The following is a 15682-nucleotide window of genomic DNA, read 5'->3' as shown; positions in this document are numbered from 1 at the left end:
TCTGGGAAGAGGTGTGTCATGGCATCAAAACAGTGTTCGTGGTCTTGCTGTGTTTTGCTTTCACAGTATCACTGGACTCTAGTCTTTGTTCTCCAACACACTCCTAACCCTTCCCTAGACCAGGACTTCACAGGGCAGCTTTGTGGATGTTTTATTTGTTGGTTGGTATATCATGGTCAAGAAAACTAGCTCTGGTCTGAACTGCAGACTGTCTAATTCCTTAAAAATTTGTGAGCCTGTGTGAGATCCTAAAAACTTGACTCAAAACTTCCTTCCAGCCCTGGCTGGTGTAGCTCAGTGGATTGAGTGCAGGCCTGTGAACCAGATGATCGTGGTTTGATTCCCAGTTAGGGCACATGCCTGGGTTGCAGACCAGTTCCCATCAGGGGACACATGAGAGGCAACCATACATTGATATTTCTCTCCCTCTCTCCTTCCCCTCTAAAAATAAATGAATAAAATCCTTAAAAAAACAGAAAAACAAAACTTCCTTCCATTCTCCCTTGCTAATACAGTAAATGTGTTTAATCTCATACTGTAAGTGTAAGTGAGAGGAGGTGGGCCTTGTCTAAGTGAGGAGACATTTGGATAGTTTTGAGGGATCTCCAGGTTTCTTGTGGAAAGTGTGGTTATGGTGAAGATAACTGCTTTATGTTGCTCTTTCACCCTTGGACATTACCCCAACAGCACCAAAATCCTTGATATTTTTGGCATGAGAATGTTTAGGGGTTCCTTAATCTCAAGAAGCCTGAAGACATTTGTACTAAAACAGTCCTCTACAGAATTAGTTTTCAAGAAACTATGTGGTATGTTTTGCAGATAAATGGGAATTCCTTCAATGGCTGGGGATCAGTAAAATATTTGAATTTAACTTTAGATATTTTTATTAATGAGTTCAGAATATTGCGCCTAGTCTTGTTAGGTAGTCAGCCACAGGGAGTGACTTTGGATTTAGTAATTGTACTGAAGTACCTTTAATCTTTGATTTAGATTTATTTAGTACCTTTATCCTTGCTTTAAATGATGGGATTAAAACATTCATCTTAGCTTCTGGTTGGGCAGGGTCACTCATAAGTCGAAAGTAATTTATGTTAAATCCAAACTAATTGAGAAAAATTAGAGAAATGGACTGCCTAGACCTAGGTAGTATTTTATTATATAAATGCAAGGAAATGTAAGTGGCGATTAAAATCTAAGTAGGTCAGAACTAGAAACAGTCCTGGATGAAGCAGACGTAAAATAGAAGTCTTGAGAAAAATAAAGGACTTAGGCAGTGACTCAGCAGTGGATTGCTGGCACTGACAGTTGTGACATGATATACTGAGATGGGTCAAAAAGATGCAGTGACAAAACCGAAATAGTCCTGCTATGTTGTTTCCAGTTGCTTTCATTTTGAGAAAAAAATGTGGAGAATGCTGAATCAGGAAAAGAGCAATCAAGATAAATAGGCTGGCCAGTCAGACCTATCTAGGGGCATAGAGGCCTGAGTTGGGGGCATCAGCACTGCCTGGGCAGCTCCAGCAGGCAGCAGAGAGGACACCAAAGGGGGCTAAAATTAAATTAGCACTTAATTTTACAGAACCACCAATTAACTAAAATCTCTAATGTCTCGCTTTTTTCTTTCTTTTTAAAATGTTATTTATATATGAGAGGAGCAGATGACAAGAGAACAAGCTCAAATTAGATATTTGGTCAAAAGAAGCAATTTCTAATTCCCTAGGGTCATTACAGCTTCCACTTCATCTTGTAACTTCTACTTCATCCTTGATGAAGACTGTAGAGCACTCATTGATACTCAGTGTCCTGAGGTACTTCAGTATCATCAAAGGTAGATAGTTTTCAATAAAAAGATTGAAACAGGACTTTCTGGCAAATTTTCACTTAATCCATTAAATTTGAAAAACCCTACTTTGAGTGTTTGGGTTTATGAAAGTTTTAGTGTACAGGGGTAAAACTGATAAAGGGAGAATTTGAATGCCCTATTATAGGAAGTACTAAATAGCTGTCATCTCCACAGAAGGCAGAATTAGAGGAAATGGGCTTAGTTTGCAGGACAGATTCAGGGTGGACCTGAGGAAGAACTTGATGGTACGGGTTACTCAAGCTGGAAAACCTGGAATAAATCACTAGGGGCAGTGGTTGTGTCCACCCCCTATGAAGAGTTCAGTGACTCAGTCTGAGTGCAGAAATGTCTGATGTTTTTAGGTGTAGGGCCTACCTCCATTTCTTGTCTTCCCTGCCCTGCCTGTTGTTGTCGTCTCTTCTTTTGGCAGCACTTTATAGGTCTCGAGACGGATTCTTTCTGAGCCATGGGGAAGCCCTTGAGCTGTCTTTGAGATATTGTGCTCTGGAGGTAGCTGGGGAGTGGAAAAGGGGCCATAAGAAGCAGGCATGAAGTAGCAAATAAGCAACCAACCAACAGTAACTTATGTTGGTTATGTTTTCTTTTTTTTTAACTTAGAATTTTTAGAAATTCCTCCTTTCAACAAGCAGTACACAGAATCCCAGCTTCGAGCAGGAGCTGGCTATATTCTTGAAGACTTCAATGAAGCTCAGGTGAGGAGTTTCTGTGTAGCCTCCCAGAAGGGCAGTGATGAAGAGTCCCCTTTGGTATACTGAGAAGAGGCCAGAGAGGACAAATAGCTAGAGATTTCAGGAACTTAGAAACTGCCAAAAGGTTGTCGGATGAAATAGAATTTTTACTGTGTACAAGGAAGAGAAGTTAGAACCTGGGTTAGTTTAATGACTTTGGTTCTTTTGCTGGGACAAAGCAGATTAAAATTTGTGTTTAATAGAAGTCCCTGTTATAGTGTTTCTAATTCTTTTCTTGAAATGCTGGATTCATGGAATTCAATTGTCCCTTGAAGATTTAGGCCCCCAGAAAGCTGCAGGTGAGGGAAGGAGAGATGCAGGGAAGCCATTGGGCCTTTCAGTGAGAAAAGAGACCTTGGGCAGCAGCACAGGCTCAATCACATTTTTGGGTAGTACAGTTGACCCTTGAACAACATGGAGGTTAGCGGGGGCAGTCAAAACTTACATATAACCAGTCGGCCCTTCCCATACTGGTTTCCTAGCAGTGGAGCTGACCTTGAACATGGGTTTGAACTGTGTGGGTGGATTGAAAAAATCTGTAAAGAGACCAGTTCTGTTCAAACCCATGTTGTTCAAGGGTCAGCTGTATTTAGAAGTGTTCAAAACTTGTCAATGATGTGGGCTGTTCAGGGACTTTCCATAGACATCACCAGACCCATCAGTTCTGCTCCTTTTCCTCCAGTGTAATACAGCTTACCAGTGTCTCCTAATTGCGGATCAGCATTGCCGAACCCGGAAGTACTTCCTGTGCCTTGCCAGTGGGATTCCTTGTGTGTCTCACGTCTGGGTCCATGACAGTTGCCATGCCAACCAGCTACAGAATTACCGCAATTATCTGCTGCCAGCTGGTTACAGCCTTGAGGAGCAAAGAATTCTGGATTGGTGAGCATTTAAGAGCCCATCTAGAATGACAGAAAGGAAGACAGCAAGCCTCTGTAGGGGAAGTATCTAGAGTAACTTTCTAGAACCAGGAGTGATCACATAGTAAATTATAGAATTTGAATAGGTTTGAGCTTATTAGCAGTTCACCTAGTTTTTTCACTAGGGTATACTGGTTAGGGACATTTTGAAAATGTATGAGCATTTTCATGTAGGTTCAATATTCTCAACCTGTAAAGTTAGGGGACTAAATTTTAAGCAAGGCATTTAAAAAAATGTAGACTCAGAAACATGATTTGGCTTATTTTTAGCCCCAGGACAAACATGGAAATCAGAAGGGGCGAAGGCCATGATCCCAGAGAATACACATTATTTACAGAAAGAGGAAATGGGGGTGGTGCCTATATGCAGGGGTTTTTAAAGTGTCCATATGTACATTAGCCCCTTTATAGAAGAGCTATTATTGGATAGTATCTATCATGCTAAGGTCCCTTCTAATTCCAAGCTGCTGTGTTTCTGACTCCTTCATAGGCAACCCCGTGAAAACCCTTTCCAGAATCTGAAGGTACTCTTGGTATCAGACCAACAGCAGAACTTCCTGGAGCTCTGGTCTGAGATCCTCATGACCGGGGGGGCAGCCTCTGTGAAACAGCACCATTCAAGTGCCCATAACAAAGGTACCTGGAGAGTGGGTGTGTTGTTATTGCTCTAAGAATGTCCTTAGACCCACAGCTGTCAGGCCTTGTGGTTTAAGTCTCAGTCCTGATGATAAAAACACAGACAAGGTTAACCTAAGAGAAGAAAAGTACCACCTTCAAGAGGTGAGCCAACATGAGTGAAGCAATGGGCTATTTATGCTTCTGTTGGTGTCCAGTGGTGTATTTGTTATATACTTCATAAGGTCAGCATTTAGTGATAATAACTTCACATTTGATTGTGATCAGGGGCTGCAGTGTTTCACACAAAGGGTTTTAGTTTGGGCAGAGTGGGATATATTGGCACATCTGGCTTTTTAATGGAGGGCTAAATTGAGTCTCCTTTCCTTGTTTACCTTCCCCTGCTTCCTGCAGATATTGCTTTAGGGATATTTGATGTGGTGGTGACGGACCCCTCATGCCCAGCCTCGGTGCTGAAGTGTGCTGAAGCATTGCAGCTGCCTGTGGTATCACAAGAGTGGGTGATCCAGTGCCTCATTGTTGGGGAAAGAATTGGATTCAAGCAGCATCCAAAATATAAACATGATTATATTTCTCACTAAGGATACTTGGTCTTACCGGTTTTATTCCCTGTTGTTGTGGAGACTGTGTTTTAACAAGGTTTTAAATGTGTCTTGTGTGTAATTGAATTCTTTGCATGGATCTTGTATATAGTTTTATCTGCTGGACTTTTATGATAAAATAAATGTTGAATCTCTTTGGTTGTAGTAACTGGGATTTCTTCATCCACTTCTTTGAGCTTAATCTTAGCACAAGTAGTAAGACAAACATAGTACCTTCTCTATGGTTTTCAATAGCCTTGTTCACTCTAGGAGGACAGCTAGCCTAGGAAAATAACAAGGAATGACTTTTAAAGTTTTCTGTGGCGTCATTCTCAAAAAGTTATCCTGGGATCTCTAAAATACTTCTAAAAATCTGATTTTACAATGGGTTCAGATTAATAGTTGTGCCAAAAACTGAGTGAAATTCAGCACAGCTGTTTCCTGGCAACATTAAAAAGTAAATGTCCCTTCACAGACTTGAACTCACTAAACTGACCTGTGGGTACTGTGCTCTCAGAGCTAAAAGGCAAAAGGACTGATTGCTGTGAATGGGTAGTGACTATAAACTTGATGGGATGATCTGCAAGGATAAACATGAGAAATAGTGGTAACACTTGGAAATGTTAATAGCTCTAGTCACAGACACAAAATTTTATTACTGTTGTCACAGATGCAGATAGTTGTTCCTTCCCTATGCCTAGCATCAGCCCTGTTGCTATCCTCTCATTCTCTAAAACAGGGATCAGAAATATTTTTCTGCCAAATATTAAGTATTTTAGGCTTTGTGGGTCACTTACTGTGTCAGAACTACTCATCTTTACCATGATGGCATGAAAGTAACCTCAGACAACAGGTAAATGAACAAGAGTGGCTGTGTTCAGTGAGCCTTTTTAAACACAGGTGGCAGGCAATGGTTTGCTAACCCCTGCTTCAGGGGCAGCAGTGGAAGGGGTCATGTTTAGCTGATAATTGCAGAGAACAGGGTATAGAGTATGTGGTGGAAGATGAAGCAATGAGGACCAGACTGAGCGGCTACAAACTGAAGCCATAATGCTGCATTCTTTTTTGGTTTAAAGGAGATTGTTCAGTGAACATTTATTTTCATTTACACTGACATGAGCATTAGTGGTTCCCAGTGATGGTTGGGCTATAGTTTAGAGAACATGTGGTTCTCCTAAAGTGGGAAAATTAGACCCGCAATTTTTCAATACTTTAAATCTCATAATTTGACCTCAATTTTTTAAAGGAGCTTTTTTCTTTGTTAAAAAAGTATTTTTAAACACATTGTCAATAGCTAGAATTGCCCTTTTACCAGTCTGAAATAATTGGAAGTTACTGGTAAAATTCTTCAGATTCACAGTTTTGAAGATCCTTAAGGATGGGACATTGTCAATTTCAATTTTCAAAAGGAGGAAAGAGGGTCTACGGGGTGAGGGGAAGCCTATCTTACCTGGTGCACTTCTTGCTCAGTGGTAACATCCAGCAATTGACCTATTTATAAACATAATTTCTTATTCAAACAAGCCACAAAATATTTAACTCTCTGCTGTATAGTACTTACTGCTCTGTCTGTTGCAGCTTGAACAGTAACCAGGCACATAGTAGGAGCTCAATACATGAACTTATCTGACAAATGTTCTCAGTCTGATGGGTCTTGCATAGGCAGCACAGGCAGAAGTGATGCCACATGTCCTTTGTGGGCAAGTTCCGATCTCCCCTTAGGTGGAGCAGACCCTTCCATGTGGGAACCAGTGGAAGGGTTTGTGTCCACGAATGTTCAGTAATTGCTTCTAGGACGAAAGCAGACCTGCCTCAGTAGTTTGCAGACATGTGGTGAGTGGCTAGAGAATGGGATGTTGGTTTTGAGTCTTCTGTTAAAGATGGGAATGCAGTCGGACAGACTTGTTATTTCAGTTTGTGAACCAGAAATGTTCACATCCCAAAACTAGAAAAAAAGGAAAAAAGAACTTTCTCAAACATGCTTTTCTAAGGGTTTCTTCATAGAAAATATGAGTCAGTGATACCTGTGATCTAGACAATGTCACCTTAAAACTCAGTGTTTCTTTGACTCTTCTGCTAAAATTGCTTAGGAAAAATTTGCTTGAGGACATTTCAGAGACAGAAAGGAAAACAATGACATGCTTTTTAAAATAGGACAGATGTCTGAGAGAAGCCAACTACTGAATCTCAGTATTAGATTTAAAAAGTTCAGAGTTAGAAGGGGCCATCCCCTCTCAGACACAGAAGCTGTGGACCTGCAGGCAGGGCAGGGTGTCTAAAGCTCCACAACTAGTTAAGGTCCAAACTGGGAACTGAAGCCACACTGCCTCCCCGCACAGCAAAAACAACCTAGGGGAGAACTTAAAACCCATCTCAGCCTCAGGAGTTTTGTATTTTACTATGATGATGACTTTTACTGGAAAATAATCAATTAAAATTATTAAAGATGATCAAACGTGGCCCTTTATCTCTCTGAGCCTTAGTTTCCTTGTTTATAAAATAGGTATATGGACTAGACAATGACTAAAATTTGCTTCTAGCTTTGAAATTCTACAACTCATTTTTATAAAAGCCACACACACAGTCCAGTGAGTTCCCCAAGGGTGGTTCCTACCTGCCCAGAGTTCCGCCAGCCTGGGTGTAATATTTGTTATAATCTAGTCGTAACAGTAGCTGAGCCAAATCTGAGTTGATTTGATGATTCCGAACACTGGAGAGAATCTTGAATAGGAGAGAAGACTGGCGGCTAAAACCCTGCAGAGAAGGACTCAAGCTGTCATTCCTCTTCACTCACCAACTATCCACGTGGAGATGTAGGAAGGGGGTGTTCCTTGGAAAAGCCTCGCTCAAAATTCTACAGCACCACCTGGTCTTCCCACTTTCCCATTTCTGTTGGCTCCTAAAAGGACTTCTTAGTACCGAGTCCATAGAATGCAAGGCTTCCTACGTGCAGTACTCTCATTCTCAGTAGGAATTTAGCAACTGTCAAATTAATGTATTGTCAGGTACTGGGTTTGGGGAGAGCCTGTGCATTTTTGTTACAGGAGATACTTGTAATCTCAGTGATATGGGGTTAGTTTAAGGAAGTAAGGAGGCTGGATATGCGAAAGTGAGAGCAAAGCCAATTTGTATTTGGTGGGCTGAATAAGCTATTCAGGGCTGAACTATATTTGAACGCTGAGGCGTCACATAATTATCTGCTTCAAAATCAACTGATACCAATATTTTAAATTTGTATCTTGTTGTTTCTGTGTGTAAATACTGAGAAAATGTTTTATTACCTCAGAGGGAAAGATACAGTTCCCCACTGGGAAAACCACCTGTACCCTTTGGGCAGGGCTGCACACTTGCACTGGCCAGGCAGACTCACCTTCACCAGGATGCTCAGCTGGGCAGCCCCACGCTCATCCAGTGGGCCCAGGTTCTGACTGACCAAAGAGCAAAAGCTGTGACAGAGATCCAGGATTTCATTCAGGCAGTGAAACACCTACCCAGGAAATAAGAGCTGGCATTAGGAAAAAGATCTGTGAAATTAAAGATTTGGGAAAATAAGAGCTAACTTATTCTCATGCTCCCGCATCTGACCTCAGAAGAGACAATGCCATGTGCAAGTCTTGCCAACCCTTCCAAATGCAACGTGTAAAACAAGCCCTTCCCTTCCTGACAAAGATGCCGTTGTACGCTTAGTCACCCCTGCACAAAATCTCCACTCTAGCCGCATTACACTGATCACCATTTCTTGGACCCACTGTGTGTGCTCCTGCGTTGAGCTTTGCTTTCAGTGTTGTTCCCTGTGCCTGGGATACTCTCCTCTTAATACCAGGTCCCCTTCCCTCGTGCCACCATAGCCTTTAGTGATCTAATTCTTTCTCCTCTATATTAACCTAAACTATTCACCTGGCATTTGTTTGGCGCACCTGTGTTGTTACTGATCTGTATGTGTATGTATGTCCTGTTTCTCCAACTAGATTGTGAGCTCCTTAAGGGCAGAGCCATGACTTATACCTCTTTGTATCCCCAGTGCCTTGCATACAGTAAGCACTCTAATAAATATTTAGTGGTGACCACCTGCTCTGAGATTCTTTTACCTAAGGATGCACTCATGGCAAACAGACAGCTCTGCCACAGTGGTTCTAGGTTGTTTTCAATTCACTGAACCCTTTGGAGTGGCATTTATATAACTTACTCCTCCTCAGTGCAGCAAACAACAGCCCAAATACCAGAACAAAAGAGAATTTTGTAGCACTTGCGCAGTGCACAACTGCGGAATGACGGTGCACATCAGAGATGAAGTGTAACTGTTACAGTAGACACTACAGGGGGCCATTTTAATCTTCTCATTTTGTATCCTGGAATTGGAATCAGCTTGTGAGCTTGAAAAAATACTGGTACCTGGGTCCCATTCCAGGGACTCTCATCTAAGTGCTCTGGGTCCTAGATTTTTTAAACCTCCCAGATGATTTCCATGTGGATCCAGAGTTGAGAGTAACTTCCCTGAAGGAGATACACATACATACATATGTGTAGTACACACACATACACACACGTTGAGAGGAAACACTATTCCAGTTGAAAACCAAAAAGACCAACTTTAAAACAATTGGTTGAGCCTTATCCAAAAGATTGCTAGGAAAGTAAGTTCCACATGCTTTTTGTTGGTCTTTCTGTGGTGTAAGAAAGGTTTTTAAAATTTCTTGGAATCCTTCCTTCTGAGGGTTAAGCACATAATTCTTTCATCTATAGCTAGCTGCTCACCACATCCTATGATATATTTCAGAAATTCAAAAACATTTATATTCCCTTTTGTTTTACTTCATAAGTTGTTAAAAATGTCTCAAAACAGAGTGAACAATTACATAATGATAGTTCCATATCCTGCCAACTCTAAGGGAACAGGCTAGAAGCAGTCTAAGGAAACCAACATTTCCTACTTACCGGTTTCAACAAGATGAAGGACTGAGCCAGCAAATTACTCAGGAAGTGGTCGTGAGCCAATCGTATGCTTTCAAAGTCTCGTGTAGAGTTGATTTGATGCAGCAGCTGTGAGAACTGAGACTCCAGCACATCTACCTGATAGATAGTTACACAAATAATTTTAGCACCTGCATATTCTGAGCACTCAAGGACATTAAGATGCCTGACAGGATGACATGTTGTAGAAATTCTTTGCCTCCTACCAAACTACTTTAAGGCTCACCAAAGACACCCTTATAGACCTAGCATTGTAGAAAGTTATTTGCCTAATTCTTAACAGCCTCCAATGTCTTAGCAAATACAGCACTCCACTGCCTACCCTAACTCTATCCCTTCATGCCACCCCCTCCACTGACTGACTTGGTTAAGTCCTATAGGATTCCAGGAGCTACAAGCAAACTATAAAAATGAGGGTCAAAGCCCTAGCTGGTAGCTCAGTTGGTTAGAGCATCGTCGTAATAGGCCAAGGCTATAGGCACATACAAGAAACAACCAGTGAATGTATAAGTGGAACAACAGTAATATTCCTCTCTCTAAAATCAGTCAATAAAAATTATTTTTAAAGGGGTCAACAATAATTAAATACTATACTGCTGATAAGGACCCTAACCCCTCCTCCTCCTCTATTTATTTTCATTTTCCTCTAAAATGCCCCCAAGAAACATGCCTGGCGATATAATCCATGAATTTTCTCAAACCCCCAGTGTTTTACCAAATGCAGGATTGCAGCCCCTCTTCAATGACTCCTGCCTGTGTCCTAGACTTCTCTTTATACCCCTTCCTTCTACTCATCTGTCAGCACAGACCTGGAGGTAGTACTGAAGATTATCCACCAAGAATGCCATATGGTTTCTTAGGCGCCACTTGACTGCATCTGTCTGGTTGGACTTGAGATGTTTGCGTTGCATCTGGAGGGCCCAGCAGTGCTGCAGTTCAGCTTGCACCCGGCGCACACTCAGTAAGTACTTGAAAACAACATTGTACCTGGGACAGAAACATCAGGCTATGCAAGATAAAAATTTCACTCCCTGCTCCCATCCATTTGACAGACCCTAGGACTTTGTGCCACTAGCCCTTCCTCAAAAAGGCAGGAAGTTAGTAAGAATGGTTAGAGATGTAAAGATATAAAACTGGTTTATTTATATGATGGACTATTACATAGCCATCTATTTGACTTCAGCTGTACAACCCAACAAAATGACTCCCAGTAATATCATTTTGCATAAAGAAGATAAATCTCAAAAGATTACATATAGTCCCATAGCCTTCTTATAGTGCTTAAAACAACTAAATAGAAAAAAGCATACTTTGGGGGAATATATAGAGAGGTGTCATAAAAATATATATCTATAGCCCTGGTTGGTGTGGCACAGTGGATTGAGTGCCAGACTGAAAAGTAAATTTGATTCCCAATCAGGGCACATGGCTGGGTTGTGGCCCAGGTCATCAGTGGCAGGGGGCATGTGATAGACAACCACACATTGATGTTTCTCTCCCTCTCTTCTCCCTCCCTTCCCCTGTCTCTAAAATAAATAAAGTCTTTAAATATATATATAATTTTTTAAACGATTTTATTTATTTATCTTTAGAGGGTAAGGGAAGGAGAGAAGGAGAGAAATATCAATGTATGGTTGCCTCTCATGCATCCCCTGCTGGGAACTGGCCTGCAACCCAGGCATGTGCCCTGACTGGGGATCGAACCACGATACTCTGGTTCGCAGGCCTGTGCTCAATCCACTGAGCTACACCAGCCAGGGCTAAATATACATATATATTTTTTACATATTATACATATATATTTTTACATATTATATATATATGTTATACACACACACACACACACACACATATATATATATATAAAATTTAGGATACCGGTCCCTTTGGGATATGGGAGGTAAGGGGGCAGGACTGGGAAGGACCACATAGGTAGATGGACATTACTGTCTGTTGTAGTTTTTGTGCTGGAAAGTGGTATTATGGCGTGTGTGTGTGTGTTTAGAAGGAAAGAAGAGTCTTGCAAGGACCCATAAGAAGAATTATGTTAGGAACCAAGGATTTCTGTTCATCTGATTTTGTGTCCATGAAGCCCAAAGAGAAAATAAAATCAAGGGCTCCTTTCACTGAGATCCCCTTGCAGGAAACTCAGGGGCCAATTGCCTAATGCTGAGGCTTGTACTAAAAAGACACATGGGAAGCACAGCTGATTCCTGGTAGAACAACGTGCTTTTTAAAAATTGCTGACTTTTAAAAAAGGTTTTACTTATTTATTTGTAGAGAGAAGGGAAGGGAAAAAGAGAAGGAGAGAAACACCAATGTGTGTGAAACAGCAATTGGTTGCCCCTTGCATCCACCCCAACTGGGGACTGGCCCACAACCCAGGCATGTGCTTGGACAGGGAATTTAACCAGCGACCTTCACTTTGTGGGACAACGCCCAAGCACTGAGCTTCACAGGTCAGGGCTAAACATTATTTATTATTAATGGAACAAGATACTGAAAATAGTATGCCTTGTTTGGATTCTGATTTGAATAAACCCAACTATTTGTTTGTGTGTTTATTTATTTATTTATTTATTTAGAGAGAGAGAAACAGCGACTTGTAGCTCCACTTATGTATGCATTCACTGGTTGATTCTTGTATGTACCCCTGACTGGGTATCGATTCTGCAACCTTGGTGTATTAGGATGACATTCTAACTGAGCTACACAGCCAGGGCGAAAAAAGACCTTCAGATAACTGGGGAAATTTCAATGTGGACTGGATATCGGATAATAAGGAATTATTAATTTTATTGGGCATGATAATTGCATTGTAGTTATGTTAAAAAACAAGCCTTTTTTGAATGGCATAGTGATGGAGTGAAACGACACATCTGGGATTGCTTATAGGCTCTAGCAAGTAGACAGATAGACAGATAGACAGATAGACAGATAGATAGATAGATAGACAGATAAATTAATTAACTTATAAAACAAGCCAGTACCATAATGTTACTGGTTACTGAAGCTGGATAGTACATACGTGGAAGTTCATTATAGGCCATACTTCTGTTTATATTTGGAAATTTTCATAATAGAAAGTTGAAAATACTTCTGAGTTTGATTTCTTAAAGGGTATTAAGAGCAGCATATCAAGTGAAGAGATGAGTGGACTGTTAGGGCTGTGGGCTCTGAACCTGCCATAGAATCTTCTCCTTGAAACAAGCCCTATCTTTCCCAGTTTATGCCTAGTCTTTCATATCCTAAGCTTCTCTCCCCCCAAAAGTAAAGGAGGGTGTGAACAGGAAGAGGGAGGATTAAGAGAAGCCCTTTGGCTTATTTGTTTCCCCCTTCTCAATTCCTCTAGCCTGAGCATGACAGCTCCCATTCGGGGGCCAGGCCAGGGCCAGTGCCAGAACCTGTACAAGGACTTGGGACATTCCTGAAATGGCTTGGGGATGGATTTCAGAGGCCACTAGAACCAAGTATACTTCTCCTGCTTCTTTTCTCTAGAGCTCTAGTTTCCCTCTGGTTTAGAGCCATTAGGTCCCAATGGGGCTGAGCAACAGCACTTGGCAGGCTCCCAGGGTAAAGACTGAGGCTGATCCAAGAGTGTTAGCACATTGGTGTAACGCTCCTTTACTTCACCCTCCACCCAGCTTGGCCGCCCCCATTGCCACTCCCTGAGGATAAGAAGGTGATCTTCTCCCTAGCAGCTAAAGTCCACAACAAACATTTAAGCCTAGAAAGTGTCTCCAAATATATAAAGAAATTAGAAAAGTTAGGGAGGAACTTTGTCAGTCTGATAGAACTATGAAAGGCCAGGCTCAACATGGTAGAGAATGCATGTCCCAGGTGTCACAAACTGGCAGCCTGAACTGCTTGTTATTTTGCCATTAAAACAAAACAAAACAAAACAAAAAAACAAAACACCTCTCCTGCTTTTAAGGGTTTGAACCTCTCATTTATTCCAGTGTCCACCACTCTACTGTCTTATGTCTGTGGCTTCACTTGTTAATTAATGTTTTCTGTCTAGCTCCTGAAAGCATTTGAGTTTCAAACCTCTGATTTACAGACTATTGAAAAGCTATTCTGGTGGCTGTTTTCCCACCAATTCTGTTCCTGTTTTCTTCACTGGGAAGTAAGGTGTGTCATATTTACCTATGGAAAACTCAGAAATACTCACTTTTCCAGGACAGCAGGGGTGAAGAGAATGTGCAGTGGCCACTGCACTTTGTAGGAAAGACCTAGAGCTGCCCAGCCCGAAGCAGGGGCTTCCCGAGGAGAAGTTTCCCGAGAAGGACATTCTCTGGCCTGAGTAGCATCTGTCAAGAAGAGAAGGAAGGGTGTCTAGATTAGACTTTGCTAAACTAGAACCAGAGCTTCAACAGTTGAATGGCATTCACGAAATGAACACTTACTCTGTCTGCAGTGTCAGAAGCACAAAGGGGACTGAAAGGAGATTTAGAGAGGCAAGGAAATGTCTGTGTGATGTTCTCTCAGGAGGTCTTCTAGAGATTTTTTTTTTTTCAGCCTTAAAGTCTAGTGGCTTGACATAAACAGACAATTCCAGTGGCATGACAAAAACAAAAACCACAGCCTCGTCATCTCACTCAGCCTCTCTGGACTTACTTCCCTTTTCTTCTGTATAAATTTGGGCTAGCTGATTTCTAAGGTCCAAAATGATATGGTTTCTGTGAAGGTGGATGGACCCAGAAATAGGAAAACAGATGATGATCAACAGCAGAAAGATGCAAGAAAGAAGGCAAACCTTTATGCTCCTTTCCATGGTACTCAATTGTCAAGTGCAATAGAGGGAGGAGATTGTCATCATCTAGCAACACCTTGTGTGCTGACTGTTGGAAGGCCACGTTCACATCTGCAAGAAGGAACACACAGGTTGACAAGAATGCTTAGCTACAGAACAAATCCTGCCTTCCACCTCTCCCCAGCCTGCCTAACACAATAGGATGCAGTGGATGGTTGCTTTTATCTGACTGGCATGTCTCTTCCTTGATCTTCCCTGGAGAATCACCCCTGCCCAGTACAGTCCATGTAGTTGACAATACCTGGTCCTATAGGTTGGCAGGTGGCTCAGGCATGATCAAATGGAATGTAATACTCTACCCTGAATTTTGTTTAGGGCTATGAACATGAGCCAAGCCAGGCCAATTAAGAGGCTCTATTCAGACTGAAAGAGTACAGTTTTTTAATGTGTGTATGTGAGAGAGGGATAAACAGGGACTTGGTAAAAGCATCTGAGCTTTGTTGGAGACCATCTTGCCACCATATGGAACAGGCCGGAGAAGAAAGGCAATGGTAAAGATGGAATGACACCAAGTCCTGAAGGTGTCAGGGGAGCCACTGGATCAAACTCTGATCTTTTCAGTTATAAGAATAAATAAATAATTTTTCTCCCTTGTTTAAGTGAGTTTGAAAAGGGTTTTCTGATATTTGCAACCAAAAATGTCCTGTGTAAGTATAGTAGACATCTCTTGTTTTCATGTTCATGGTGTCTCCCTGCTGGGTATTACACCTATTGTTTTATAGAGCCAGAAAAATAATAACGCCGTCTTAACTCCCTGCCCCCCATTTTCTTCCTTTTTTTTTACTCTCATCCTCACCTAACTCCCGTCATGTAGTTTCAGTGGGAATGGTGGTCATTCCCATTGGTCAAAGGTAAACACTTTACTGAAGCAGGCACACCTTACTGTCTACCCTCTTTGATCCACGGATAGGTATATGATCTGAACTAGGCTAATCAAAACCCTTTCCTTGACATCCTTTAATTTGCTACCAGGGAGCCCAGGTATGGCTCCTCTAATAGACACTGTGTGGCATGTTCCTAGGAGCAAGTGGCCATGTTTCCAGATGGAAATGAAAGGCCATCAAAGAGTATATAAGAGGCACAGAAAACATATAGTAAGACAGAATCCTAGCAGAATTGAAGCCCCTAGCTCAGCTGTTCTGAGGCCCAGCTATTCCCCATCCCCCTAG

General features: G+C 41.7%; 2 protein-coding genes across 7 annotated transcripts in view; one reads left to right on the top strand and one right to left on the bottom strand.

Annotated features, from left to right (window-relative positions):
- TP53BP1 (tumor protein p53 binding protein 1) overlaps window positions 1-4885 on the top strand; it is an 85946-nt gene extending 81061 nt beyond the window's left edge. For all 3 annotated transcript variants that reach the window (XM_037154931.2, XM_037154930.2, XM_037154932.2), the window contains 4 exons: window positions 2462-2556; window positions 3275-3474; window positions 4003-4148; window positions 4542-4885. In XM_037154931.2, coding sequence (XP_037010826.2) covers window positions 2462-2556; window positions 3275-3474; window positions 4003-4148; window positions 4542-4729 — 629 coding nt within the window. In that variant the 3' untranslated portion in view covers window positions 4730-4885. The remainder of the gene's footprint in view (window positions 1-2461; window positions 2557-3274; window positions 3475-4002; window positions 4149-4541) is intronic.
- TUBGCP4 (tubulin gamma complex associated protein 4) overlaps window positions 3409-15682 on the bottom strand; it is a 40903-nt gene continuing 28629 nt past the window's right edge. For 2 of the 4 annotated variants that reach the window (XM_037154936.2, XM_037154937.2), the window contains 7 exons: window positions 14457-14564; window positions 13872-14010; window positions 10510-10687; window positions 9665-9799; window positions 8100-8216; window positions 7344-7483; window positions 4986-6674 (listed from right to left, as the gene is read on the bottom strand). In XM_037154936.2, the coding sequence (XP_037010831.2) occupies window positions 6662-6674; window positions 7344-7483; window positions 8100-8216; window positions 9665-9799; window positions 10510-10687; window positions 13872-14010; window positions 14457-14564 (830 nt within the window). In that variant the 3' untranslated portion in view covers window positions 4986-6661. Of the gene's footprint in view, window positions 3495-4144; window positions 4234-4985; window positions 6675-7343; window positions 7484-8099; window positions 8217-9664; window positions 9800-10509; window positions 10688-13871; window positions 14011-14456; window positions 14565-15682 lie in introns of those variants that run through there. The other 2 variants (XR_008391794.1, XR_008391795.1) reach the window with 2 other exon arrangements.

The sequence above is a fragment of the Artibeus jamaicensis genome, unplaced genomic scaffold (assembly GCF_021234435.1).
Source record: "Artibeus jamaicensis isolate MK-2021 breed Jamaican fruit bat unplaced genomic scaffold, CSHL_Jam_final contig_1132, whole genome shotgun sequence".
Classification (NCBI taxonomy): Eukaryota; Metazoa; Chordata; class Mammalia; order Chiroptera; family Phyllostomidae; genus Artibeus; species Artibeus jamaicensis.
The sequence above is the reverse complement of the archived record's forward strand: the minus strand, read 5'-3'. Positions and strand labels throughout refer to the sequence as shown.